The sequence below is a fragment of the Oncorhynchus masou genome, chromosome 8 (genome assembly GCF_036934945.1).
Source record: "Oncorhynchus masou masou isolate Uvic2021 chromosome 8, UVic_Omas_1.1, whole genome shotgun sequence".
Taxonomy (NCBI): Eukaryota; Metazoa; Chordata; class Actinopteri; order Salmoniformes; family Salmonidae; genus Oncorhynchus; species Oncorhynchus masou.
The window spans coordinates 19099353-19126138 of NC_088219.1; the positions used below are offsets into that span (position 1 = coordinate 19099353).

General features: G+C 42.1%; 1 protein-coding gene across 4 annotated transcripts in view; it reads left to right on the forward strand.

Moving 5' to 3' along the window:
• Positions 1-26786, forward strand: part of LOC135544327 (lys-63-specific deubiquitinase BRCC36) — a 46172-nt gene that overhangs the window by 2248 nt on the left and 17138 nt on the right. For 2 of the 4 annotated variants that reach the window (XM_064971850.1, XM_064971853.1), the window contains 2 exons: positions 853-896; positions 1031-1597. In XM_064971850.1, coding sequence (XP_064827922.1) covers positions 853-896; positions 1031-1179 — 193 coding nt within the window. In that variant the 3' untranslated portion in view covers positions 1180-1597. Of the gene's footprint in view, positions 1-852; positions 897-1030; positions 1598-1622; positions 3734-26786 lie in introns of those variants that run through there. The other 2 variants (XM_064971852.1, XM_064971851.1) reach the window with 2 other exon arrangements.

Consider the following 26786-nt stretch of genomic DNA (forward strand, 5'->3'; position numbering starts at 1 on the left):
TATTTGGTAAATATTTTCTTAACTCTGTCTTGAACTGCACTGTTGGTTAAGTAAGCATTTCACAGTAAGGTGTGACAAAGTTTGATTATACTTTACTGTAGATATGTCTCACATTACTACCTCCAAAAGGACCGACCGTAACGGACAACTGGTAAAGTCTGTCAAAATGTATTTTTTTCAACATTCTGGCTAGTAGAAGTCGTGAGCGGAAGTTTTACTGTGTCAAACGCACATTTCTGACTGACGCAGAATTCAATGTCGGGTTTCCAGGAAACACACAACGGTACACATCGTTCTTCAACAGGTACGTTTGGTGGCTGTGGCGCGCTGTGGCCTGATCAATATGGTGGTGACCATTTTGAGATCGTAAAACTCCTGCAGCACGCTATGCATAATTGCCCTCTGGGACACCATAATCCCGTCATTCATCAACTGGTTGTTTAGTACAGTTCCATTGAATTTAACCTTCAACACTCTTCTGTCGTATTGAACGCACCCCAGGCTTCTAACGTTTTGTTCGAAAGCCTGTGGAAGTTCTCAGGATGACAATACAAGGGGTGGAGTCTTGATTGAAACTAGTGATGCATTGAATGTATTTGATTAAACTGGCCTGGGTTGTACCAGGCTATTGCCCGTCACATGAGCGGGTGAAGCCAGTGAGGGAGGAGCTCCCTGGTACCACTTTGGTGTGTTTTGAGCCCCCCTGCAATTGCCTCTGCCACGCTGAACACATTTCCCCTTTGTCTACCATAATATACAAAATTGTCTTGCTGCACACACAGGACACAGGGAAGCTCATTGTGTATTGCTCATTGTTAATGGAATAATTGTAGTATTTCATTCCTTTTGCAGCTTAACTCACCTGGATCCGATCACGAAGATACACAATGGCTCAGGTTGGTGTCATGTATTTGTTGACAACTGATATTAGATTGTATCAGCATGCACATTAATATCACAGACGGTGCATGTGTCTGGACTGCTTTGTCCACCTGACGTGTGTGTGTGTGTGTGTGTGTGTGTGTTTCAGTGTTCACTAAGAACCTGTGCAGTCAGATGTCTGCTGTGAGTGGTCCCCTGCTGCAGTGGCTGGAGGACCGTTTGGAGCAGAACAGACAGAGCGTCATTGAGCTGCAGCTGGAGAAGGAGAGACTAACTCAGGAGCTGGTAACCATGTGAGAGAGAAAGGTAAGGAAAAGACTTCTGTTTTTGCAGTGCCGTAAATCTTCTCACACGAGGACAAGTGACTAAGGGAATCTCATCATGGCTAAGTGATCTGTGAGCGTGGCATTTTAACCACCATCTACCTGAATCTTTCTCCATCGTAACAAAGTTTTTTGCTCTGAACGCTTGTCTTTGCTTCCTGTTTGCCACTGTTTCCTGTTAGGTCATGTTCTGTTTACTAATAAACACTACTGTATTTTTGAGAGACATTGTCACATGTTTTTCCCTTGGCACTGAGTATTGGATGCGTTTTTTCATTTTCATCAACTTATATTTATGTTATGAAAGGATGTCCCCATGTGATTTGCTAATTTCTTTAAATGTGACATAGTATATCCAGGTATTTGCTTATTAAATTATTTTTTTAATGTTTCATGTTTCTTTATTTGTGCTCTTAGGTGTCAAAGGAGATGACTCATTCACTCTCTGATTACTTGTAGTTATGAATGTTTTCATGAGTTTATGGAAATGTACAGTGCATTTGGGAAGTATTCAGACCACTTTTTCTACATTTTGTTATGTTACAACCTTATTCTAAAATGTATTAAATAAATATTTTTCCTCAATATACACCCAATACCCCATAATGACAGTGAAAACAGGTTTTTAGAGATGTTAGCAAATGTATTACAAATAAAAACAGAAATACCTTATTTATGTAAGTATTCAGACCCTTTACCATGAGTCTTGAAATTGAGCTCAGGTGCAACCTGTTTCCATTGATCATCCTTGATGTTTCTACAACGTGGAGTCCACCTGTGGTAAATTTCAATTGATTGAACACGATTTGGAAAGGCACACACCTGTTTATATACAGTGCATGAAAGTGCAAAAACCAAGCCATGAGGTTGAAGGAATACACTGTAGAAACCTAATGTAAGACAGGGTTGGGTCGAGGCACAGATCTGGGGAATAATATAAAATGTCTGCAGCATTGAAGATCCCCCAAGAACACAGTGTGGCCTCCATCATTCTTCAATGGAAAACGTTTGCCACCACCATGGCTCTTCCTAGAGCTGGCCTCCCTGCCAAACTGCAATCGGGGGAGAAGGGCCTTCATCAGGGAGGTGACCAAGATCCCGATGGTCGTTCTGACAGAGTTCTAGAGTTCCTCTGTGGTGATGGGAGAATCTTCCAGAAGGACAACCATCACTGCAGCACTACACAATCAGGTCTTTATGGTAGAGTGGACAGATGGAAGCCACTCCTCAGTAAAATGCACATGACAGCCTGCTTGGAATTTGCCTAAAGGATCTCAGACCCTGAGAACCAAGATTCTCTGGTCTGATGAAACCAAGATTGAACTCTTTGTCCTGAATGCCAAGTGTCATGTCTGGAGGAAACCTGGCACCATCCCTACGGTGAAGCATGGTGGTGGCAGCATCATGCTGTGGGGATGTTTTTCAGCGGCAGGTGACTGGGAGACTAGTCAGGACCGAGGGAAAGATGAACAGGGCAAAGTATGGAGGCGCACAATTGCTCCGGAGCGCTCAGGTCCTCAAACTGGGTCGAAGATTCACCTTCCAACACGTCAATGACCCTAAGTACACAGCCAAGACAACGCAGGAGTGGCTTTGGGCAAGTTTCTGAATGTCTTTGAGTGGCCCTGCCAAAGCTGAACTTGAACCCGTTTGAACATCTCTGGAGAGACCTGAAAATAGCTATGCAGTGACGCCCCCATCCAACCTGACAGAGCTTAAGAGGTTCTGCAGAGAAGAATGGGATAAACTCCCCAAATACAGATGTGCCAAGCTTGTAGTGTCATACCCAAGAAGACTCTAGGCTGTAGTCGCTGCAGAAGGGGCTTCAACAAAGTACAGAGTGAAGGGTCTGAATACTTAGAGTACCGGTCAAAAGTTTGCACATACCTTCTCATTCTAGGGTTTTTCTTTATTTTGACTATTTTCTACTTGGTAGAATAATAGTGAAGATATCATCAAAACTAGTAAATAACACATGGAATCATGTAGTAACCCCAAAAAAGTACTAAAATTTCAGCTTTTTATTTGCTAAAATGTCTAAACAGTTTTTTGCTTTGTCATTATGGGGTATTGTGTGTAGATTGATGAAGCAAAAAAAACCAATTTCATACATTTTATAATAAGGCTGTAACGTAACAAAATGTGTAAAAAGTCAAGGGTATAAATTCTTTCCGAATGCACTGTATTTCTATTCCAAAACATTAACCCACTCAGCTCCTGCAGAGTTTGAGTTCTATGTGAGGCTTTTGGTCGGATAACCTCAGAATGTGTTGGTTCTCATTCTGATAGAATGGCATTAGTAGGGGCAATTTGTAATGAACTATTTCATATGAAGGAGGGGTGGTGGAAGAGTTAGGATATCTGTTTGGTTAATATGGCATTGTTAGCTAAATTATGTTTTTTATGTAATTTTATACCTGTATTTTGGTGTATTAATTTTAGCTTATTTAGTAGTCAGTTGCTTAGTCATCGTGTGCCTTGTCATGCTTGTATGGGTTCTGTTTGAGGGATTAAACCCCCCCCCCCCCCAGTCTCACTTTTTTTTTTGATGACTCACTGTCTACAGTATTTGTGTCAGTTGAATGAAGCCATACCAGTTCCAAATCTAGGCTACACCACATTCACATGCAGATGTATGCAGCTCAAATTGGGTGAGCAGTCATTTAAAAATGACTGGCTTTCAGAGTCATATTTCAAACATCTACATACATTTTATTTTTAGTGCAGGAATAGTTCTGCAAACTTCCAACGGCTCTCAACAGCCTGGTTTTGTGTGTACAATAGAAATGATAGAGAGATTTTATTTTTTTGATGCTTTGAAAAGATCTGACCATCTCTGAGAGTTGCTATAGGAACAGCTCTGCCCATCTGCTGGAGTGGTTCAGTATTCTGTCTGTCATGGTGCTGCTGCATTCACATGAGCAGAGGGAAAGCAATTTCCTGAGAGACATATCTTCATTATGGTCTTATTCAATGATACCTCACAATGTTGAAATAGCCTTTAGTGAGGTGAAAGAGTTGCATTGTGAGAGGAACTGTAGGGGGCCCTGTTAGCAGTAATACCAACCAAAAATCAGTGACAAGCACAAGGCGTCATGCATGGCAGATGGTGTCGACAGTATTAAGGCCTATAAATGAGCTGTAATGCCTCTAGAGCTGACTTGAAATCTGCCAATCTAAATGCTTTGACTGTCATCCTAATCACTATCACAATAACAATCATCCTCTTTACAGTCTCAATCATTCTCAAATGTTCTATGTTATTCCTCTATGTAGAGGCATTATTCTCCAGAGATACAAGGTTTCCTCATCTCAGAAATACAAACAAATGCATGGTTAAAAGGTACTGAGGTTGGACTTGGCAGATAACTGAAGTGAATGTTATGTGCTGTATTCTCACTTGGCCTTGTGTAATCACATTTTCATCAACATCCCAATACACAGATGCTCTCATCAGTGATTCTCTGTGGATGGTGGTTCACTGAGCGTCATAGCATTGCTAATGTGTAATGTGGGATGGCATTGCCTGCATCGTTCACTGTGCATCCGAGACTCCAGTATAGAGATGGAGGGAAGGGGAAACCCATGATTCTTGGGAAATGGAGGTTGGGTGACAAGTTGATTATTGTAAACTGCCGACCCGGGAACTGCTGTAATTCATAGTGACTTCTGCCTCAGCCCGCCCAAGGTTATATAGAACTGTAATATACTGTATTGTTTCAGAATAGATACATGACTGAAGTCGTCCACCGTCAAACCTTTCAGATTACTTTTTAACATGCCACAGAGGGAATGCTGTTTCACGTGTCATACGCTACCATTGCCACAAATGATGCATTTAAAAAAAAAAGTTCATCAGACTAATTTCTGGTAGATTTATTCAATTACTGTTATTGCAATTTATTGCAGAGGGGAACATTAATTTGTATTTCTTTCAGTGGGCCTGTTCCAAGCAATAATTTCAATTGTATTGACCCCAGTTAGTGAGGGTTGAATGCTTTTCAGGTTGGATATTTTATAAGAATAATTTAGTGGGTGCTTATACAGTGGGGCAAAATAGTATTTAGTCAGCCACCAATTGTGCAAGTTCTCCCACTTAAAAAGATGAGAGGCCTGTAATTTTCATCATTGGTACACTTCAACTATGACAGACAAAAGTGAGAAGGAAAAAAATCCAGACAATCACATTGTAGGATTTTTAATGAATTTATTTGCAAATTATGGTGGAAAATAAGTATTTGGTCAATAACAAAAATGTATCTCAATACTTTGTTATATACCCTTTGTTGGCAATGACAGAGGTCAAACGTTTTCTGTAAGTCTTCACAAGGTTTTCACACACTGTTGCTGGTATTTTGGCCCATTCCTCCATGCAGATCTCCTATAGAGCAGTGATGTTTTGGGGCTGTTGCTGGGAAACACTGACTTTCAACTCCCTCCAAAGATTTTCTATGGTGTTGAGATCTGGAGACTGGCTAGGCCACTCCAGGACCTTGAAATGCTTCTTACGAAGCCACTCCTTCATTGCCCGGGCGCTGTGTTTGGGACCATTGTCATGCTGAAAGACCCAGCCACGCTTCATCTTCAATGCCCTTGCTGATGGAAGGAGGTTTTCACTCAAAACCTCACGATACATGGCCCCATTCATTCTCTCCTTTACACGGATCAGTCGTCCTGGTCCCTTTGCAGAAAAACAGCCCCAAAGCATGATGTTTCCACCCCCATGCTACACAGTAGGTATGGTGTTCTTTGGATGCAACTCAGCATTCTTTGTCCTCCAAACATGACGAGTTGAGTTTTTACCAAAAAGTTATATTTTGGTTTCATCTGACCATATGACATTCTCCCAATCTTCTTCTGGATCATCCAAATGCTCTCTCGCAAACTTCAGACGGGCCTGGACATGTACTGGCTTAAGCAGGGGAACACGTCTGGCACTGCAGGATTTGAGTCCCTGGCGGCATAGTGTTACTGATGGTAGGCTTTGTTACTTTGGTCCCAGCTCTCTGCAGGTCATTCACTAGGTCCCCCCGTGTGGTTCTGGGATTTGTGCTCACTGTTCTTGTGATCATTTTGACCCCACGGGGTGAGATCTTGCGTGGAGCCCCAGATCGAGGGAGATTATCAGTGGTCTTGTATGTCTTCCATTTCCTAATAATTGCTCCCACAGTTGATTTCTTCAAACCAAGCTGCTTACCTATTGCAGATTCAGTCTTCCCAGCCTGGTTCTGGTCTACAATTTTGTTTCTGATGTCCTTTGACATCTCTTTGGTCTTGGCCATAGTGGAGTTTGGAGTGTGACTGTTTGAGGTTGTGGACAGGTGTCTTTTATACTGATAACAAGTTCAAACAGGTTCCATTAATACAGGTAACAAGTGGAGTACAGAGGAGCCTGTTAAAGAAGAAGTTACAGGTCTGTGAGAGCCAGAAATCTAGCTTGTTTGTAGGTGACCAAATACTTATTTTCCATCATAATTTGCAAGTAAATTCATAAAAACTCTACAATAGGATTTTCTGGATTTTTTTTCTCTCTCATTTTGTCTGTCATAGTTGAAGTCTACCTATGATGAAAATTACAGGCCTCTCATCTTTTAAGTGGGAGAACTTGCACAATTGGTGGCTGACTAAATACTTTTTTGCCCCACTGTATTTGTCCTATTTCACACAAGTGTGTATTATACAACCGTGAATTGGAAATCTGTCCCTAAGATACCCTCAGAGTGGGGTCATGGTCGGGGTCACGGCCAGGATCTGCCATTATCAACAGCGACCCTTGAGAAATTAGGGTTAAGTGCCTTCCTCTAGGGCACATCGACATCTTTTTTGGACTGATGAATCAGTTTTCAAAGGTTTGTTTATCTTTTCTTCTTTTTTCTCTCAATCTGTTATTGCTTTGGAATCCTTGTGTGAGACCAGTGGTCATGACATCATCCCATTTACAGTAGACCGCATATCTTTCCATCCCCCAAGGACTCAAGCATATGGCAGTGGTTTGATGGAAAGGTCAAGATAACGCTGAACTAATAATAACACGCATCAGCTGTAATTCGCTCTGTGGATGGAAATAAATGCATTGTCATAGCCCATTTGATGGTGCTGGAAAAAGAGGCCTTTCTCCCTAAGCACTTCCAATTGTTTAAAAAATCCCTAGAAACTAGAGGAAAAACAACTGCAAATTTACTACACATATCTATGTCCGTATGAAATAGATAATTAAAAACCAAATATTCACCACTTACTGAAGCTTCATCTTGTGGAAATCCGGCAGTGCAAAACACATGCAGGTAGATTCTTCATCAATTCTTAGTTTTGGAGGTGACAAAGGACAGCAGGGAGAAGTGGAGGAGAGTGTAACTTTTAAAAGAGCCCCTGTACACAAAAAAAAACATGTAATTTGCATAAAGGTATCTTGTTTTTAGATTTGTATGGTCCCTTCCATGGAAATTATGTTGATGGTGTTGACAATAATTATGATGATGATGAACATCACTAGAGAATAGTGATCCTCGATTTCAAACAATGATATGACAATGGTATTTCCACAAGGGGGCAGTGCAACCCTACTTACTGTGTACACATCAAGGATCTTTCTGCTGCTCACATGACATGCAGGAATGCAGGACTGAATTTTCATCACATATCTTAACACATTTAAAAACTTTTTCTTACTAGATGCTGTATGTTTAGCACATGTAGGTTGTGTGTACTCTCAAACAGTAGCTTTACACCAGAATAAAAGCGACAAAATCGGACTCAACCGTCTGATTAGTCCTATGGACTAGTGACACTATTATTATTAAGCACCTCTGGTTGTGGAGGATGTGAAGAGAAAGTGACGTTCCACCGCCATCATAGCAGATCCCTTCCCATAATTTCTGTGTTTATTACTTCTGGCAGAAGGGCACTTTTTATTGAGTGTGAAGAGTTGAATGGAGTGTGAACTGCAAGGCTCTATGAATCAGAGAGTGTAGGGAGGGCAGGGTAGGGAATGGGAGCTGTGGTGGAAGACCAGCCCATAATGGGACACAACAGGTCTAGGGCTACAACAGGGAGTATCGGGAGGCTGGCACACAGGTGCATTTCTGGCTTCAGATGAACAGTCACGCACCAGATAGTGACAGTGCTTAATGACTATCTCTGAAATAGACAGGGGCCGATCAGACACTGTCCTCTGCATGCACACACGTAAACGCACACACACACGGGCTCCTAAAGTGCCTATGTGAAAACCAGAAGCCACTGGCAGCTTAGATTCAAATAAACTTGACCTATCCCATGCAGACCCGGCACCAAGATAAAGTGACTAAGGGGGCAGTTGAAATCGGAGATGGGTCACATTTTTGGGGAGTTCATGCATTGTAATTAAATGTAATTCTGCTTATATCACACTATGCAACAAACAAAGTTCACATGCAAAGGCTGAGAGATCATTGAGTGACGATTTCATGCCAATCTCCACTGTGCTACACACTAAAGCAAGGCCGTTTTGTTAATGAATATAGTCTACAGGATAGATAGGCCGTTTGTAACAGGCGAATTACCCTATGTGAATGCATTCGTCTTCCCAAAATAATGCAAACTAAACGAATGTGCAGCCCACACCGATACAACCAAGACATTTTTTAACTCCTACAGCCAGGTGTAAAAGGGTTGCAAAAGGCAACTAAATGGTTGCAGTCTGAAGACCTGCCTTATAGGCTTTTCACTGAAGTCATACTCTCTAATTTCCGTTTTACTTCAATGAAAAAGCCCTCCATCTACGCAATCAACAGTAGCCTAGGCCAAGGCTCCTCTCTGCTTTCTCTCTCTCCTCAGCAGCAGACCTGCTCTGGACAATTTGCCCGGCTACAATTTTATTTATCGGCTTTTCATTTATTTTATATGCCAAAAGTCAGCAATTCCGGGCTAACGTAAACCCTGTGCCCTAGTGGCTTTCCATAGCCCCTATACACACACTGTGGTATGCTCTGTCCATTGTGCTAACGCAACACAGCGAATATACAGATTCTCCACCAACCTGTCACTCAATCATTTGAACTTTTTTGCTGTTTTTATATAGGGATATGAAACAAAAAACTATTTTCCCTGTAAACTGAGCACATGCGCAGTAGCCCGGCAAATAAATATCAGACCACAGAGAACTTTTTAGAGCAGTGGTCACCAACCAACAGGTCGATTGCTATCTGCAATGCATTCATTCCTAGTCAATCGTCAAAAATTTCTGTAAAAAACCCAACGATAAAGATTTCTGTTCCTATTTTTTTTTTGTCTCTGGCTGTTGGCAGTAGGTGCACCCGATTCAGCTGCCCTGCACACCGGGTAGGTGACTTTTGCCATTTTAAACCATTTCATGAGTCTGAAGGTACAAACTCTGCCTTCCCAGAGAGGAAATCAAGTGCACTGTAAGCCTAACACTGGCCAATCGGAAGGCTCAGATGACCTTGTCTGCATTAACGTAGCAGGCATAAAAGAAAGCTACAGCAAAGTTGATACTGTGAGATTTCAAAACGTTTAAAACCACGACTAGAGAGAGACTGTCAAAGAATACAGCAAAGAGCCGCTGTTTTTATGACTGAGTTCATGTTTAAGTTCTTACTCAGCACTGTCAACATTTTGTATTCAACTCTTTAATAAGCCATAAAATGCACTTTCTTCCTATTTCCACTCAGCGCTACAACAAGAACTGCAGTAGTGATGAATGAGTAGGAAAATGTATCTATATATAGGCTTGTGTTGTTGTTATTATTAGCGGTTTGGGTCTTTTTTTAATATTGAGGAATATTTCACTTTCTCTGTTCATAGGAGTAACAACATGAATTTGTGCATGAGGCAGAAATAATGCGGTGCGACTCGAGTTTTTCCATCAGCTGAAAGACGATGTCCCTTTTTGGTCTTCGTCAGTAGATGAAAGGGAGAGCGGAGGGATGTTGAGAGTCCGCTGAAATTGACCTTCAGATGCAGGCACCAACAGCCCAGTAGAATAAAAAGCAAATGATTTAAATGTATACTCACTCAGCCATGCCTCAAGCAATGCAACAACGGATCTTTTACTGGTGTGATCATATAGCCTACCTGAAATGTTGAAATATAATTTAAAAAAATGTCCCGAACAACAATGCATTGGCAGGGCAATTCAAGCAAAGCTAATATGCGGTGATAATGTATTATGCCTATTGCTTACTGCACAAGCCTCATTGCTACAGTACTGTTTTTAATTGGTTCATGTTGCATAGGCTTATGTTTTTTTGAGTCACGTAAAAAAAAATTGGGGCGGTAGATCTCGGCTTCCATTTTAATTCAGAAAGTGATCTTGACTCAGAAAAATTTGATGACCACAGTTCTCTGTTAACACTATCAACATTCCCCTTTACTGTGGCAATTGTTATATAATCAACACAATATTAGCCACTTTCAATGCAACATACCGAAACAAAACAAACTATGCAAGAGATTTTGTTATAGGCAGAACTCATCCGAGTATAATTATATTGAAGGACGTAACTCACTAACATAACTCTACATGCTTTACACTTGCCTAAAATACAAATGGCTGAATATAACAGGAACATTTATGCTCTTGAACAACAAAATAACTTGGAAACATAGATAAAATACTACTGTTAACCCATGTTCTTTTGTCATTGTTTGGTTCCTGATATTTATCGTTCCAGCTCATGGCCTGAAGAGCTCTCTAAGAATCTTAGTGTTTCTATCACCACCTCTACCACGAGGACCTTCATCTTTTTCCTGGTTCCCAATCCCACTCTATAAGGTCTAAGAGTATTTACGTCTTAGATTTTGTCTGGATGTATTATTTCCATTACACAAATGGTTCTCCGCTCTTAGTTAAGATCTGAAGCAGTTTGTTGCATACCGTGGGCAATCAGCAGCAGTGTCGGCTCCCTCCTTTTTTAATTTACTTATTTACATTTAATAACAACCTGTGACGTCGTAAATCACAGCATACATGAAAATTAAAAAAAAGATGAATGTGGTAGTTACATCCACCCGTGGTGGTTGTATAGGTGAGGAGTCGAAGTGAATACTAAAATGTGATTGCATTTCCCAGGCCTGAACCACGGTGACGGGGCACTCACTCCCAGAGATCGTCAGACCACTGGTTTCTTATGAGACCCATTGATGCCTCACAGGGGTTTATTCCAACCCTATTGCATTGATTATCTATGTTTCGTTTCCTTGTTGTGACTTGCAAATAGTCTTTAAAAAGGCTTTATATGGGCATACAGTGACTTTGGAAAGCATTCAGACCCCTTGACTTTTTCAAAACATTTTTTTACGTTCCAACCTTATTCTAAAATTGATTAAATAAAAAAAAATCCTCAGCAATCTACACACAATACTCCATAATGACAAAGAGAAAACAGTTTTTTAGAAAAAGTTGACAGTGCATGTCACAGCAAAAACCACGTGGTCGAAGGAATTGTCCATAGAGTTCCGAGACAGGATTGTGTCGAGGCACAGATCTGAGGAAGGGTACCAAAAAATGTCTGCAGCATTGAAAGTCCCCAAGAACACCGAGGCCTCCATCATTCTTAAATGAAAGAAGTTTGGAACCAAGACTCTTCCTAGAGCTGGCTAAGAACCTGATGATCAGAGCTCGAGAGTTCCTCTGTGGAGATGGGAGAATCTTCCAGAAGGACAACCATCTCTGCATCACCCCACCAATCAGGCCTTTATGGTAGAGTGGCCAGACGGATGCCACTCCTCAGAAAAAGGCACATGACATCCCATTTAGAGTTAAAAGACTCTCGGACCATGAGAAACAAGATTCTCTGGTCTGATTCTTTGTCATGATGTGGTATTTTTTTAATGTGGTGTAGATTGATGAGGGGGAAACAACTATTTAATCAATTTTAGAATAGGGCTGTAACCTAACAAAATGTGGAAAAAGTCAAGGGGTCTGAATAATTTGCAAAGGCACTGTATACTGAGCCAATCTACTCTTTTCCTCTATGCTAGTTTTATTGTCCATCATTCATAGCCTTGGGGTTGGAGAGGTACATTGATCACAGAACCGCAGAGTTCCAGTAAACCATTTCATGACTTCTATTTTCTAGATGGAAGTACACTATATATACAAAAGTATGTGGAGGCTATTTCAGCCACATGTGTTAGTGACAGGTGTATAAAATTGAGCACACAGCCATGCAATCTCCATGGACAAACATTGGCAGTAGAATGACCTTACTGAATAGCTCAGTGACTTTCAACGTGGCACCATCATAGGATGTCACCTTTCCAACAAGTCAGTTTGTAATATTTTTGCTGCCCCAGTCAAATGTAAGTGTCGTTATTGTGAAGTGGAAATGTCTAGGAACAACAACGGCTTAGCCGCGAAGTGGTAGGCCACACAAGCTCACTGAATTGGACCATTGAGTGCTGAAGCACGTAATGTGTAAAAATCGGCCGTCCTTGGTTGCAACACTCAGAACCGAGTTCCTAACTGCCTCTAGTATCAACATCAGCACAGGAGCTTTTCGTCGGTAGCTTCATGAAATGGGTTTCCATGGCCAAGCAGCCTCACACAAGCCTAAGATCATCATGGTCAATGCCAAACTTCATCTGGAGTGGTGTAAAGCTCACTGCCATTGGACTCTGGAGCAGTGGAAATGCGTTCTCTGGAGTGATGAATCACGCTTCACCATCTGGCAGTCCGATGGATGAATCTGGGTTTGGCAGATGCCAGGAGAATGCTACTTGCCCCAATGCACAGTGCCAACTATAACGTTTGGTGGAGGAGGAATAATGGTCTGGGGCTGTTTTTCATGGTTCGGACTAGGCCCCTTAGTTCCAGTGAAGGGAAATCTTAACGCTACAACATACAATGACATTCTAGATGATTCTGTGCTTTCAACTTTGTGGAAACAGTTTGGGGAAGGCCCTTTCCTGTTTCAGCATGACAATGTCCCGATGTACAAAGCGAGGTCCATACAGAAATGATTAGTCAAGATCGGTGTGGAAGAACTTGAGTGACCTGCACAGAGCCCTGACCTCAACCCCATCAAACACCTTTGGGATTAATTGGAACGCCGACTGCAAGCCAGGCCTAATTGCCCAACATCAGTGCCCGACCTCACTAATGCTCATGTGGCTGAATGGAAGCAAGTCCCCACAGCACTGTTCTTCCCAGAGAATGGAGTCTGTCATAGCAGCAAAGGGAGGACCAACTCCATATTAATGCCCATGATTTTGGAATGAGATTTTCTATGAGTAGTTGTCCACATACTTTTGGTCATGTAGTGTATATAAACTGAGATGTGAGAGAGAAGATGAACAGGTGAACCCTTCAGACACACCAGCAGCAGCTCCCCTGATAGAACACGACAGTGAGAGGAAGAGTGATCCGTGACACTTCCCCTTGTTTTGGTTCAGGAGTATGTCTCTCTGGTCCCAGCCCTGAATCCTGGCCCAAGCTCCTCCAGGCAACCCTTTCTGCTTGACAAACTTCCCCAGTTTAGTGAATTGTGTTTGGGCCAGAAATGCAGGAAAGGTGCCTATGTGTGTTCAGTCAGATGAGTTGAAATGTGGCTGCTTGGTTCACTTGTGGTCGTCTGGACGGAAGATAACACTGGTGCCCAGACAGACTCTTGTAACTTCAGTTGGGCTGCAGACAGTTGCCTTTTGTTGCATGGGCTGTGTTGAGCTAAGCTGAAATGAATGCGTTCTATCTACCCTTGGGGTGTGGTGTCATGAGTCTCCTTTTTGAAATATGTGAATTTTACATGTCATGTTAAAGGTCCAAAGCAGCTGTTTTTTAAAAATGTATCTCAATATCAAATAATTTCTGGGTAACAATTAAGTACCTTAAAGTGGTTGTTTTCAATTAAAATGGTCAAAAAGAAACAAAAATACTGTAGCTTCTTAGCAAAGAGCAATTTCTCAAGCAAAAATTTTGCTAGGACTGTCTGGGAGTGGGGAGGGGAATACAACTGAAAACTAGCTGTTTTTGGCAGAGGTTTGGAACTCTCTTTCTTATTGGTCTATTAACTAATTTACCACCAGGGAGGCCAAAACTCCAACCCACAAAAACAGGTACCAATTTCAGGCGATGTTTTCAAACAGCTCTTACATTAAATGGATATTATCAGTTTCACATAGTGTGGAAATATACAAAAAATACAGGACAATCATGTTTTTGACTGCACTGAGCCTTTAAACATTTCACTTAAGTGGCTCCATGCATGAAAGAAAATGAGTTTTTGTCACGCTGTCACTACCAAGCATAGAGGAACTCACAGTTGTTTGGTTTACCCTGCTGAAAAGAATCCAAATGTGCCTCCAGATATCATGATGAATCAAGGACCACATTAAAGTCCAACATCTGAAACCTTGGTTGGTGTGTGTATGTCTTGTGTGTGTGTGTGTGTGTGTGTGTGTCTATTTATTCTCTGGTGGCAGTAAAAATATAAATAACAGCTCAATCAACATGTTGACCTCACTCTCTCTATGGCAATTGGTGAGGACAGCGTCAACAGTAACCTCTACAGCAATTCAAGTAAACACTTTCGTTGATTCATAAAGTTTGCAAATCCTAACTTCAGTAACTCTCTTCCCCACTTGTGTTTAAGAAATGCCCTGTCACAGCCCAGGCAACCCACTTCATCATGAGGGAGAAATCACATGTATAACTGCAGAGGCCATTACTGTGATTGTGACTAAACACCATGCAAACATTTGTAAACAAATGAAGTGGAAGGGTCATTCATCCCTCTTACACAGATCAACTTGTCCCAAATAATAGAGCTAAGTAGAGGAGCCTATTGTGAACTCTGCAAGGCAACTACTGTGCCCCAAGCGTGCCACAGTAACTGAACTTCCTGTGTCACGAACACTAGGTGTCACTTTGAATTAGGACTCCCATCACCCCACAAAAACAAAAAAAATGGCCCAGAAATGGGTTAGAACATACACTGTAGGCCACTATGACAAGAGGTCTTCAGTTGAAATCAAAATCATTGTTTGATGTGAGACCAGAATGAATATGTGCGTGATAAGACCGTTTATTTATATTTGTGTATCTGTGAGAGGGATGGGATGTATGCCTTCACATGGGCGGATGGATAGTATACTGTCTCTTGCATGCCCTGGAATTGGAGAGGCTATTTGACTTGGACTGATGTAATGTAAAGAGCTTTCTAACCCTGAAGATGTATAGGACATATGACAGCACCAGCCAGTAGCCACAGACTATTTCTCTTCTGGAAAGAATCATTCAAGGCTTCTTGTTGACATGATCAGCAACAAAATGTGAAATGCACTCCACATTATGGCAGTGTGCAATATCATTTTTTTTTAAATTGTCACTCAATTCTATTTCTGTCCTGTGACACTCATCCTGTAGCAGCAAACAACAACAATATTTGGTATCGATTCCCTACTAGTACCACTGCAGACAACAAGTGAAGCACATCATGCATGGTCAATCCATTGAGTGATGCGAGGCTGCTATAACAGGAAATGAGAGGCTGTCACAGATGAGCAGGCTCCTCCTGGTCTGGAGAGAAACAGGATATGAGATACTTGACCTCTGACCCATATCACTGTAGATAACAATCTCTGATTTCGTCAAAACAAAGTGGTAAGACCCACTAGGCACAAATAGGTGGAATCAACGTTGTTTCAACAGAATTTGTCAACATATTGTGACGTGGAATCTATGTGGAAAATACATTGGTTTTTGCAAAAAGTCATCAACAAACTGTTGTTTTGAGGTTGAAATTTCAACCACATAATTGTCATCATGGTAACCAATTTTCAGCATAGACAAACCTTGTATAAAATATGTTGAATTCATACCTTTAAAACCATGTCAGATCTTTAACGTTATATCCACTATCAGAAAAAAGGTAAAATATACCTGCTGGAGCGCGTGCTATGGGTGGGTGCTGCTATGGTGACCAGTGAGCTGAGATAAGCCAGGGCTTTACCTAGCAGTGACTTATAGATGACCTGGAGCCAGTGGGTTTGGCGACGAATATGAAGCGAGGGCCAGCCAACGAGAGCATACAGATCGCAGTGGTGGGTAGTATATGTGGCTTTGGTGACAAAACGGATGGCACTGTGATAGACTACATCCGATTTGCTGAGTAGAGTGTTGGAGGCTATTTTGTAAATGACATCGCCGAAGTCCAGGATCAGCAGGATAGTCAGTTTTACGAGGGTTTGTTTGGCAGCATGAGTGAAGGATGCTTTGTTGCGAAATAGGAAGCCGATTCTAGATATAATTTGGGATTGGAGATGCTTAATGTGAGTCTGGAAGGAGATTGTACAGTCTAACCAAACACCTAGGTATTTGTAGTTGTCCACATATTCTAAGTCAGAACCGTCCAGAGGAGTGATGCTGGATGGCGGACAGGTGTGGGCAGCGATCGGTTGAAGAGCATGAATTTAGTTTTACTTGCATTTAAGAGCATTTGGAGGCCACGGAAGGAGAGTTGTATGGAATTGAAGCTCGTCTGGAGGTTAGTTAACACAGTCCAAAGAAGGGCCAGAAGTATACAGAATTGTGTCGTCTGCGCAGAGGTGGATCAGAGAATCACCAGCAACAAGAGCGACATCATATATGAATACAGAGAAAAGAGTCGGCCCGAGGATTGAACCCTGTGGCACCCCCATAGAGAGGTCCGGACAACAGGCCCTCCGATTTGACACACTGAACTCTGTCTGAAAAGTAGTTGGTGAACCAGGCGAGGCAGTCATTTGAGAAACCAAGGCTGTTGAGTCTGCTGATAAGAATGTGGTGATTGACAGAGTCAAAAGCCTTGGCCAGGTTGAATACAGGTGCACAGTACTGTCTTTTATCGATGGCGGTTATGATATCGTTTAGGACCTTGAGCGTGGCTGAGGTGCACCCATGACCAGCTAGGAAACCAGATTGCATAGTGGAGAAGGTACGGTGGTATTCAAAATGGTCAGTGATCTGTTTGTTAACTTGGCTTTCGAAGATTTTAGAAAGGCAGGTCAGAATGGATATAGTTCTATAACAATTTGGGTCTAGAGTGTCTCCCCCTTTTGAAGAGGGGGATGACCACGGCAGCTTTCCAATCTTTGGGGATCTCAGACAATACGAAAGAGAGATTGAACAGGCTAGTAATAGGGGTTGCAACAATTTCGGCTGCTAATTTTAGAGAGGGTCTAGATTGTCTAGGCCGGCTGATTTGTAGGGGTCCAGATTTTGCAGCTCTTTCACAACATCAGCTGTCTGGATTTGGGTGAAGGAGAAATGGGGAGAGTTGGGAAAGTTGAGGTGGGGGGTGCAGGGCTGTTGACCAGGGTAGGGGTAGCCAGGTGGAAAGCATGGCCAGCCGTAGAAAAATGCTTATTGAAATTCTCAATTATCGCGGATTTATCGGTGGTGACAGTGTTTCCTAGCCTCAGTGCAGTGGGCAGCTGGGAGGAAGTGCTCTTATTTTCCATGGACTTTACAGTGTCCCAGAACTTTTTGGAGTTCGTGCTAGCTAGCCTTTGCTTTCCTAACTGCCTGTGTATATTGGTTCCTAACTTCCCTGAAAAGTTGCATAATAACTAAATAGATTCACTGTTGCTATCGAAGTCATTCCAAATGGTATGTTTAACAGAGCAAATGAAGTCATATATCACCAATGAGACTATTTAGGCCTATATTTATAAGTCATCAACAGCTATTGTTTCAATTCAACCCAGAGTTCACCTAAAATAGACAATACATATAGGCCTAGTGTTTCAAGCTTTGGTTGATGTCAAATTGAATCTTCAAGTTAATAATATGTTGAAAATGAATATGTTGTATTCATGTCTCCATTACAACCAGAAATCCAAGTTAAAGAATAGGACTAAATCGAATCAAACTTGATTTAAAGTGCATTTAAAGTTTGATTTGTTTGTTTTAGTCATATCCTTTAACTTAGATTTTTGGTTGAGATGGAGATGTGTATCCAACCTATTAATTATTAATTTGTTGTCAAACTGGAATAAAAAAAGATACATCTCTTAAAATGTTGATATTTGGTTGCATTGACAACAAAACATAATTCAAAATCACTTTTGCAATACAGCCTATTAACAAGTTATCAAATTATATGTTGGATTCATGTTTCCAACTGAATCCAAAAAGAAAAGTTAAAGAATAAGATTGTCAGTAGCTCAGATTTGTAACGGCTGTTGGAAGGAGAGGACCAAGATGCGGCGTGGTACGTGTTCATGATTTTTATTAAACTGTACACTGAAACACAAAAATAACAACGGGAATAACCGAAACAGTCCTGAAAGGTGAAAAACACTTAACAGAAAACAACTACCCACAAAACCCATGTGGGGAAAAAGAACCTAAGTATGGTTCTCAATCAGAGACAACGATAGACTGTCTCTGATTGAGAACCACACCCGGCCAAACAACAAAGAAATACAAAACATAGAAAATGAACATAGAATGCCCACTCTAGTCACACATTGGCCTAACCAAAATAGAGAATTAAAGCCTCTCTATGACCAGGGCGTGACAAGATTAAACTATCCAAGCATTAGATACATCTCCTTTAAATGTTGATATTTTGTTGCATTGTCAACCTATGACAATTCAATATGATTTTGTAATACAATAAATAGCCTAAAGTTAAGGCTATCGTACCATCCAATCTATCCGTTTTTTGAGGTTACTGTACTATAAAGTCTTATTATGTAATCATAGAAAATGTGCATGTTCAAGATAACAAAATCTAAATCAATCAAACCCCATTTTATTGGTTGCGTACACATACTGTATTTAGCAGATTTTTGGGGGCAGTTATCGCAGGTGTAGCGAAATGCTTATGTTCCTAGCTCCAACAATGAAGTAATAACAACTATACAAAAAAATACATGCAAAACACAAAACAAAAATATTAGAAAGAGTAATGTCAGAGTCCAGAATATAAATATATGTGTATAATGGTATGTATAGACATTATAGACAGTATATGAATAGAAAAGGTGTGTATAGCAGTAGTTACAGTGCATTTGGAAAGTATTCTGACCCCTTTTTCCACATTTTGTTACGTTACAGCCTTTTTCTAAAAAGGATTAAATAAATGTTTTTCCTCATCACAAGATATCCCATAATGGCAAAGTGAAAACAAGTTTTTAGAATAGTTTTCAAATGTATAAAATATAAAAAACAGATACACCTTATTTACACAATTATTCAGATCCTTTACTATGAGACTGGAAACTGAGCTCAGGTGCATCATGTTTCCATTGATCATCCTTGATGTTTCTACAACTTAATTGGAGTCCACCTGTGGTAAAGTCAATTAATTGGACATGATTTGGAAAGGCATACCTGTATATATAAGGTCCCACAGTTGACAGTGCATGTCAGAGCTAAAAACCTAGCCATGAGTTCGAAGGAATTGTCCGTAGAGCTCTGAGACAGGATTGTGTCAAGGCACAAATCTGGGGAAGTGTACCAAAACATTTATGCAGCATTGAAGGTCCCCAAGAACACAGTGGCTTCCCATCATTCTTAAATGGAGGAAGTTTGGAACCACCAAGACTCCTCCTAGAGCTGGCCGCCAGGCCAAACTGACAAATCGGGGAAAAGGGCCTTGGTCAGGGGGTGACCAAGAAGCTGATGGTCACTCTGAAAGAGCTCCTGAGTTCCTCTGTGGAGAAGGGAGAACCTTCCAGAAAGACAACCATCTCTGCAGCACTCCACCAATCAGGCCTTTATGGTAGGGTGGCCAGACGGAAGCCAAGATTGATCTCTTTGGCTTGAATGCCAAGTGTCACGTCTGGAGGAAACCTGGCACCATCCCTAAGGTGAAGCATGTGGTGACAGCATCATGCTGTGGGAATTCTTTTCAGCAGCAGTTACTGGGAGACGAGTCAGGAGCAGAGTACAGAGCAGAGGAACAGAGCAAAGTACAGAGAGATCTTTGATGAAAACCCGCTCCAGAGCGCTCAGGACCTGACTGGGGCGAAGGTTCACCTTCCAACAGGACAACGACTCTAAGCACACAGCTAAGGAAACGCAGTAATGGCATCGGGATAAGTCTCTGAATGTCCTTGAGTGGCCCAGCCAGAGCCCGGACTTGAACCCGATCTAACGTCTCTGGAGAGACCTGAAAATAGCTGTGCAGCGACGCTCCCACATCCAACCTGACAGAGCTTTGGAGAAACTCACCAAATACATGTGTGCCAAACTTGTAGCGTCATACACAAGAAGACTCGAGGCTGTAATCACTGACAAAGGTGCTTCAACAAAGTACTGAATAAAGGGTCTGAATACTTATGTAAATGTGATATTTCAGTTTTTTATTTTTATAACTAAGCAAAAAAAAATATTTTGCTTTGTCATTATGAGGTCTTATGTGTCGATTGATAAGAAAAAAAATATATGAAATACATTTTAGAATAAGTCTGTGACCTAACAAAATGTGGAAAAAGTCAAGGTATCTGAATACTTTCCGAAGGATGATATATATATATATATATATATATATATATATTTATTAGGTGAGTAAAACAGTATGTAAACAGTAAAGTGACCAGTGTTCAATTACTATATATGTAGGACAGCAGTCTCTAAGTCACAGGGCTGAGTAATGGGCGGTAGCCAGCTAGTAAGAGTGACTAGAGTTCAGGGCATGGTACTGGGCGGAGGCCGGGCTAGTGGTGACACAGTCTGATGGCCTGGAGATATAAGCTGTTTTTCAGTCTCTCAGTCCCAGCTTTGATGCCCCTATACTGTCTCCGCCGTCTAGATGGTAGTGGGGTGAACAGGCCGTGGCTCGGGTGCTGTAGATGTCCTAGAGGGCAGACAGTGTCCCCCCGGTGATGCGTTGGGCTGACCGCACCACACAGCCCTACAGGATGATCTCAATGGTGTGTCTAGAGAAGTTTGTGATGGTCTTAGGGGCCAAGCCGAATGTCTTTAGCTTCCTAAGGTTGAAGAGATGCTGTAGTGGATGGACCATTCAGGTTGTCAGTGATGTACACAACAAAGAACTTTAAGCTTTTCTCCCTCTCCAATGAGGCGATGTCGATGTCACAGGTCTGTGGCGATCTTCCCAATATAAATATCTTTGCAGAATCTCAAACAGCCATTGATCAGATGCACAATGTATTTTTAATGGATCTCAACTACAATCGAGGAGATTTGGTTGTGATATGAGATGAAGCACAGTGATAACACATTGAGTTGTATTGTATTCCCATTTGAACTTTGTTGTGCTTTTAAATGGCTGAGAGTGCAGGAGTGATAACACATTTAGATGACAACTATACCAAAAATCAGACATTGTTTTTCCATTGTTATTTGGTTTCTTTTAGATGGTTGAAATCATAATGATAACACATTGGGAATTCAACAAACTTCTGGCTGTCTTTTTGAGTGGGTGAATAAAGGTTGAAATCTCATTGGTCAATGTCTCAACCAAAAATTACCCACATTTCCACAATGAAATGATGTGGTGTGCCCATTGGGTAGATTGAATGGTTAGAATCTCTTTGCAAAGAAATACTTCTGAAACAAATTACATCCTCATAAGATTTTTTACTAAATGGAATATCCCTAACACCTGGTTAAACTTGAATACAGTGAAATCTAGCAGAACAATATTAGGCGGACAGTCTCTGGTGTGTCTGATCCTAATTGTTCCTTACATGACAAATGTGTTTGTGTGCAACAGACAGGTTAAGCCACATAACTGTTCTACAGAGGGATTGTTTCAGAACCATGAACTGTGCAGCTCTACAGGTCCATCGGTGTGTCAACAGGGCACTCCCTCCCTAACTCTCCCTCCTGTGCCTCAGTCAGCCCTGTGTTTGTATCGACAAAAATGGGGTGTTTGGCCTTATTCGATATGGCGGCCGCTTCACTGAGCCGCAGTTAGAGATCATACCACAGACCCAGGAGAAACAGTATTCCCCACGCCGACCGGATCTCCCTCAGCCTCTGTTGTCAATACCAAACACAATCAATGGAGGTCCCAGGGTCAGAATTGTAGCTTCATTTGTGGGGATGCCATTTCTCTATTTGGGCCAGGGAAGAGAGTGGGGTAAAATGTAATGGTACATTCTATAGTATGTAAACTTGGTGCAATGTTCTTGTTCACCTAAATTATGTGTCATTGTGGAATATACACTGCTCAAAAAAAAAAAGGGAACACTAAAATAACACATCCTAGATCTGAATGAATGAAATATTCTTATTAAATACTTTTTTCTTTACATAGTTGAATGTGCTGACAGCAAAATCACACAAAAATGATCAATGGAAATCAAATTTATCAATCCATGGAGGTCTGGATTTGGAGTCACACTCAAAATTAAGTGGAAAACCACACTACAGGCTGATCCAACTTTGATGTAATGTCCTTAAAACAAGTCAAAATGAGGCTCAGTAGTGTGTGTGGCCTCCACGTGCATGTATGACCTCCCTACAACGTTGGTGGATGGAGCGAGACATGATGTCCCAGATTTGCTCAATTGGATTCAGGTCTGGGGAACGGGCGGGCCAGTCCATAGCATCAATGACTTCCTCTTGCAGGAACTGCTGACACACTCCAGCCACATGAGGTCTAGCATTGTCTTACATTAGGAGGAACCCAAGGCCAACCGCACCAGCATATGGTCTCACAAGGGGTCTGAGGATCTCATCTCGGTACCTAATGGCAGTCAGGCTACCTCTGGCGAGCACATGGAGGGCTGTGCGGCCCCCCAAAGAAATGCCACCCCACACCATGACTTACCCACTGCCAAACCGGTCATGCTGGAGGATGTTGCAGACAGCAGAACGTTCTCCACAGCGTCTCCAGACTCTGTTACGTCTGTCACATGTGCTCAGTGTGAACCTGCTTTCATCTGTGAAGAGCACAGGGCGCCAGTGGCGAATTTGCCAATCTTGGTGTTCTCTGGCAAATGCCAAACATCCTGCACAGTGTTCGGCTGGAAGCACAACCCCCATCTGTGGACGTCGGGCCCTCATACCACCCTCATGGAGTCTGTTTCTGACCATTTGAGCAGACACATGCACATTTGTGGCCTGCTGGAGGTAATTTTGCAGGGCTCTGGCAGTGCTCCTCCTGCTCTTCCTTGCAAAAAGGCAGAGATAGCGGTCCTGCTGCTGGGTTTTGCCCTCCTACGGCCTCCTACGTCTCCTGATGTACTGGCCTGTCTCCTGGTAGTGCCTCCATGCTCTGGACACTACGCTGACAGACACAGCAAACCTTCTTGCCACAGCTCGCATTGATGTGCCATCCTGGATGAGCTGCACTACCTGAGCCACTTGTGTGGGTTGTAGACTCCCTCTCATGCTACCACTAGAGTGAAAGCACCGCTAGCATTCAAAATTAACCAAAACATCAGCCAGAAAGCATAGGAACTGAGAAGTGGTCTGTGGTCACCACCTGCAGAACCACTCCTTTATTGGGGGTGTCTTGCTAATTGCCTATAATTTCCACCTGTTGTCTATTCCATTTGCTCAACAGCATGTGAAATTTATTGTCAATCAGTGTTGCTTCCTAAGTGGACAGTTTGATTTCACAGAAGTGTGATTGACTTGGAGTTACATTGCGTTGTTTAAGTGTTCCCGTTAATTTTTTTGAGCAGTGTATATTTATATCCTAATGGTTATAGTCTAATAACAGAGAGAATGTTATTTCACCAATGATGTCTGCATGTAAAATGAGGAATTAGAGCTGCTTGTCATACTCTCTTTCCTGTTGTCCAAAAGCCTCTCCTCGAAGACAAAAGAGACAAAAAGGTGACTCATGGAAGAAAAAAAATGGGATGGGAGAGATTTGAGTAGCGTCTGGCAGGCTATTCTCAGGTTCAGTGGTTTATTTGATGGATGGGGCTTTACCAAGCAAGTAAATAAAATATGTTTTGCTGTATCAGGCACTTTCAACAAATTAAAGTCAATATAGCGGAACGGCCTGTCCCTAGTTCCCTCCATCTGCTCCTCAGGAGGCAGCAGGGATGAGACAGAAAGAGACCTGGGCTCTATGAGCTGCTGCAGCATGATGCTCCACTTCCACACTCCATCGTTCCCAGCCAAGCCTCTCTGCCACCCTCCATGTATCATTGGAATTATTCATAACACCTGTCCAATCAGACAAACCACTGAACCTCTTTGACCTTGAAGGGATACTTCGGGATTTTGGCAATGAGGCCCTTTATCAACTTTCCCAGAGTCAGATGCACTCGTGGATACCATGGTTATGTCTCTTTGTCCAGTATGAAGGAAATTCAATGTTATTTCGGGGGGCAATGCTAACTAGCTCAATGACTGGAAGTCTATTGGTATCTGTTTGTACACAGAGACATAATTGCCAAAATCCATATACTCATATGGCATACAGTATCTACACCCATTCTTTAATGTTTCATGTTAAGGTTTTACTGGTGAAACATTTCCCCTGGATTCCCTCAATACCAGTATGATATTTATAGATTGTGTCTTACAGAAAAATAAGGAATACTCTAAAAATAACATGTTGTACATGGCTTCCAACAGGAATTCCCAATTGCAACAATTATGCCAGAAAGGAGAGGAATATAACAGAAATAGAACAAGTACAGTTGGATCCCCACCCTCCCCGCATACATATCTCCCAAAACTGTCCCAAACTGGCTTTTGCCCACATTCAAATGAAAGTACAAACTGTTCATATTTGTGTCTGATATCTGTTCTGAAGGCTGTTCCAGACCCAGTCTGCAATCAGAGGGAGAAGTTAGAGGCAGTGGCTGGGGACCCAGATCAGATGGTACCTTTTTTCCCTCACTGCTCCCTAGAGTCCCTTTGGTGGCTGTGGAACCCTTTTCTCTAGTTTCTCCACACTTTCCCTCCATTTCTCTGCTGATTCCTGCTATTTGGTTTGCAAGCTGTTATTTAGCTGTCTAGTGCAGTCAAAAAACTCAATTTTCCTGTGTTTTATATATATTTTCACGCTAAGAGGTTGAAATAGGATGGCCCCGGGGGGTAGGGCTGCCGTCTTATCGGCTCTCAACAAATCATGCTATTTTGTTAGTTTTTTCGCATTGTTCGTAACTTGTTTTGCTCATAATGTTGCTGCTACCATCTCTTATGACCAAAAAAAAGCTTCTGGACATCAGAACTGGGATTATTCATCTCAAATTGGACAAGGAGTTCTTCAATTAGTCGGACGCGAGGGATTTACTGCAGACACCCGACCAGGCCCTGATCCCAGTGATTCGCTGGAGAAGGAAACTGAGATTTCGAGGCAGAAGATCAGGGTGCCTTGCAAGGATCAGATGACGAGAGGCTAATCTGCTCTTGCACTCCGTTCTGCTAGCTAACGATCAATCGCTGGAAAATAAATGGAATGAACTGATAGCACGTATATCCTACCAATGGGACATTCAAAACTGTAATATCTTATGTTTCACTGAGTCGTGGCTGAAAGACGACATCAAGAATATACAGCTGGCACGTTATGCACTCTATCGGCAGACAGAGCAGCAGCCTCTGGAAGATACGGGGCGGGGGCCTATGCATTTATGTAAACAACAGCTGGTGCACGATATCTAGGGAAGTCTCAAAGTTTTGCTCGCCTGAGGTTGAGTATCTCATGATAAGCTGTAGACAACACTATCTTCCTATAGAGTTTTCATCTGTATTTTTCATAGCTGTCTACATACCACCATAGAGCAAGGTTGGCACTAAAACCGTACTAAATGAGCTGTGTTCCGCCATAAGCAAAGAGGAACACGCTCATCCAGAGGCAGCGTTCCTAGTTGCCGGTGACTTTAATGCAGGGAAACATAAATCAGTTTTACCGAATTTCTATCAGCATGTTAAATGTGCAACCAGAGGGAAAATAATTCTAGTCCACGTTTACTCCACACACAGAGACGCGTACAAAACTCTCCCTCGGACTATTAAAAAGTGGTCAGATGAAGCAGATGCTAAACTACAGGACTGTTTTGCATGCACAGACTGGAAAATGTTCCTGGGATTCTTCCGATGGCATTGAGGAGTAGTACTTCACATCAGTCACTAGCTTCATTAATAAGTGCATTGAGGATGTCGTCCCCACAGTGACTGTATGTGCATACCCCAACCAGAAGCTATGGATTACATGCAACATTCGCACTGAGCTAAAGGGTAGAGCTGCCGCTTTCAAGGAATGGGACTCTGACCCGGAAGCTTATAAGAAATCCCGCTATGTTCTCCGACAAACCATCAAACAGGTAAAGTGTCAATACAGGACTAAGATCGAATTGTACTACACCGACTTCGACGCTCGTCGTATGTGGCAGGGCTTGCAAACTACTACAGGCTACAAAGGGAAGCGCAGCCGAGAGCTGTCCAGTAACACAAGCATACCAGACAAGCTAAATACAAGTGAATACCGTATGTTCTATGCACGCTTCGAGGCAAGTAACACTGAAACATGCATGAGAGCATTAGCTGTTCCAGATGACTGTGTGATCACGCTCTCGGCAGCCTATGAGAGTTAGACCTTTAAAAACGTCAACATTCACAAGGCCGCTGGGCCAGATGGATTACCAGGACGTGTACTCCAAGCATGCGCTGACCAACTGGCAAGTGTCTTCACTGACATTTTCAACCTCTCCCTA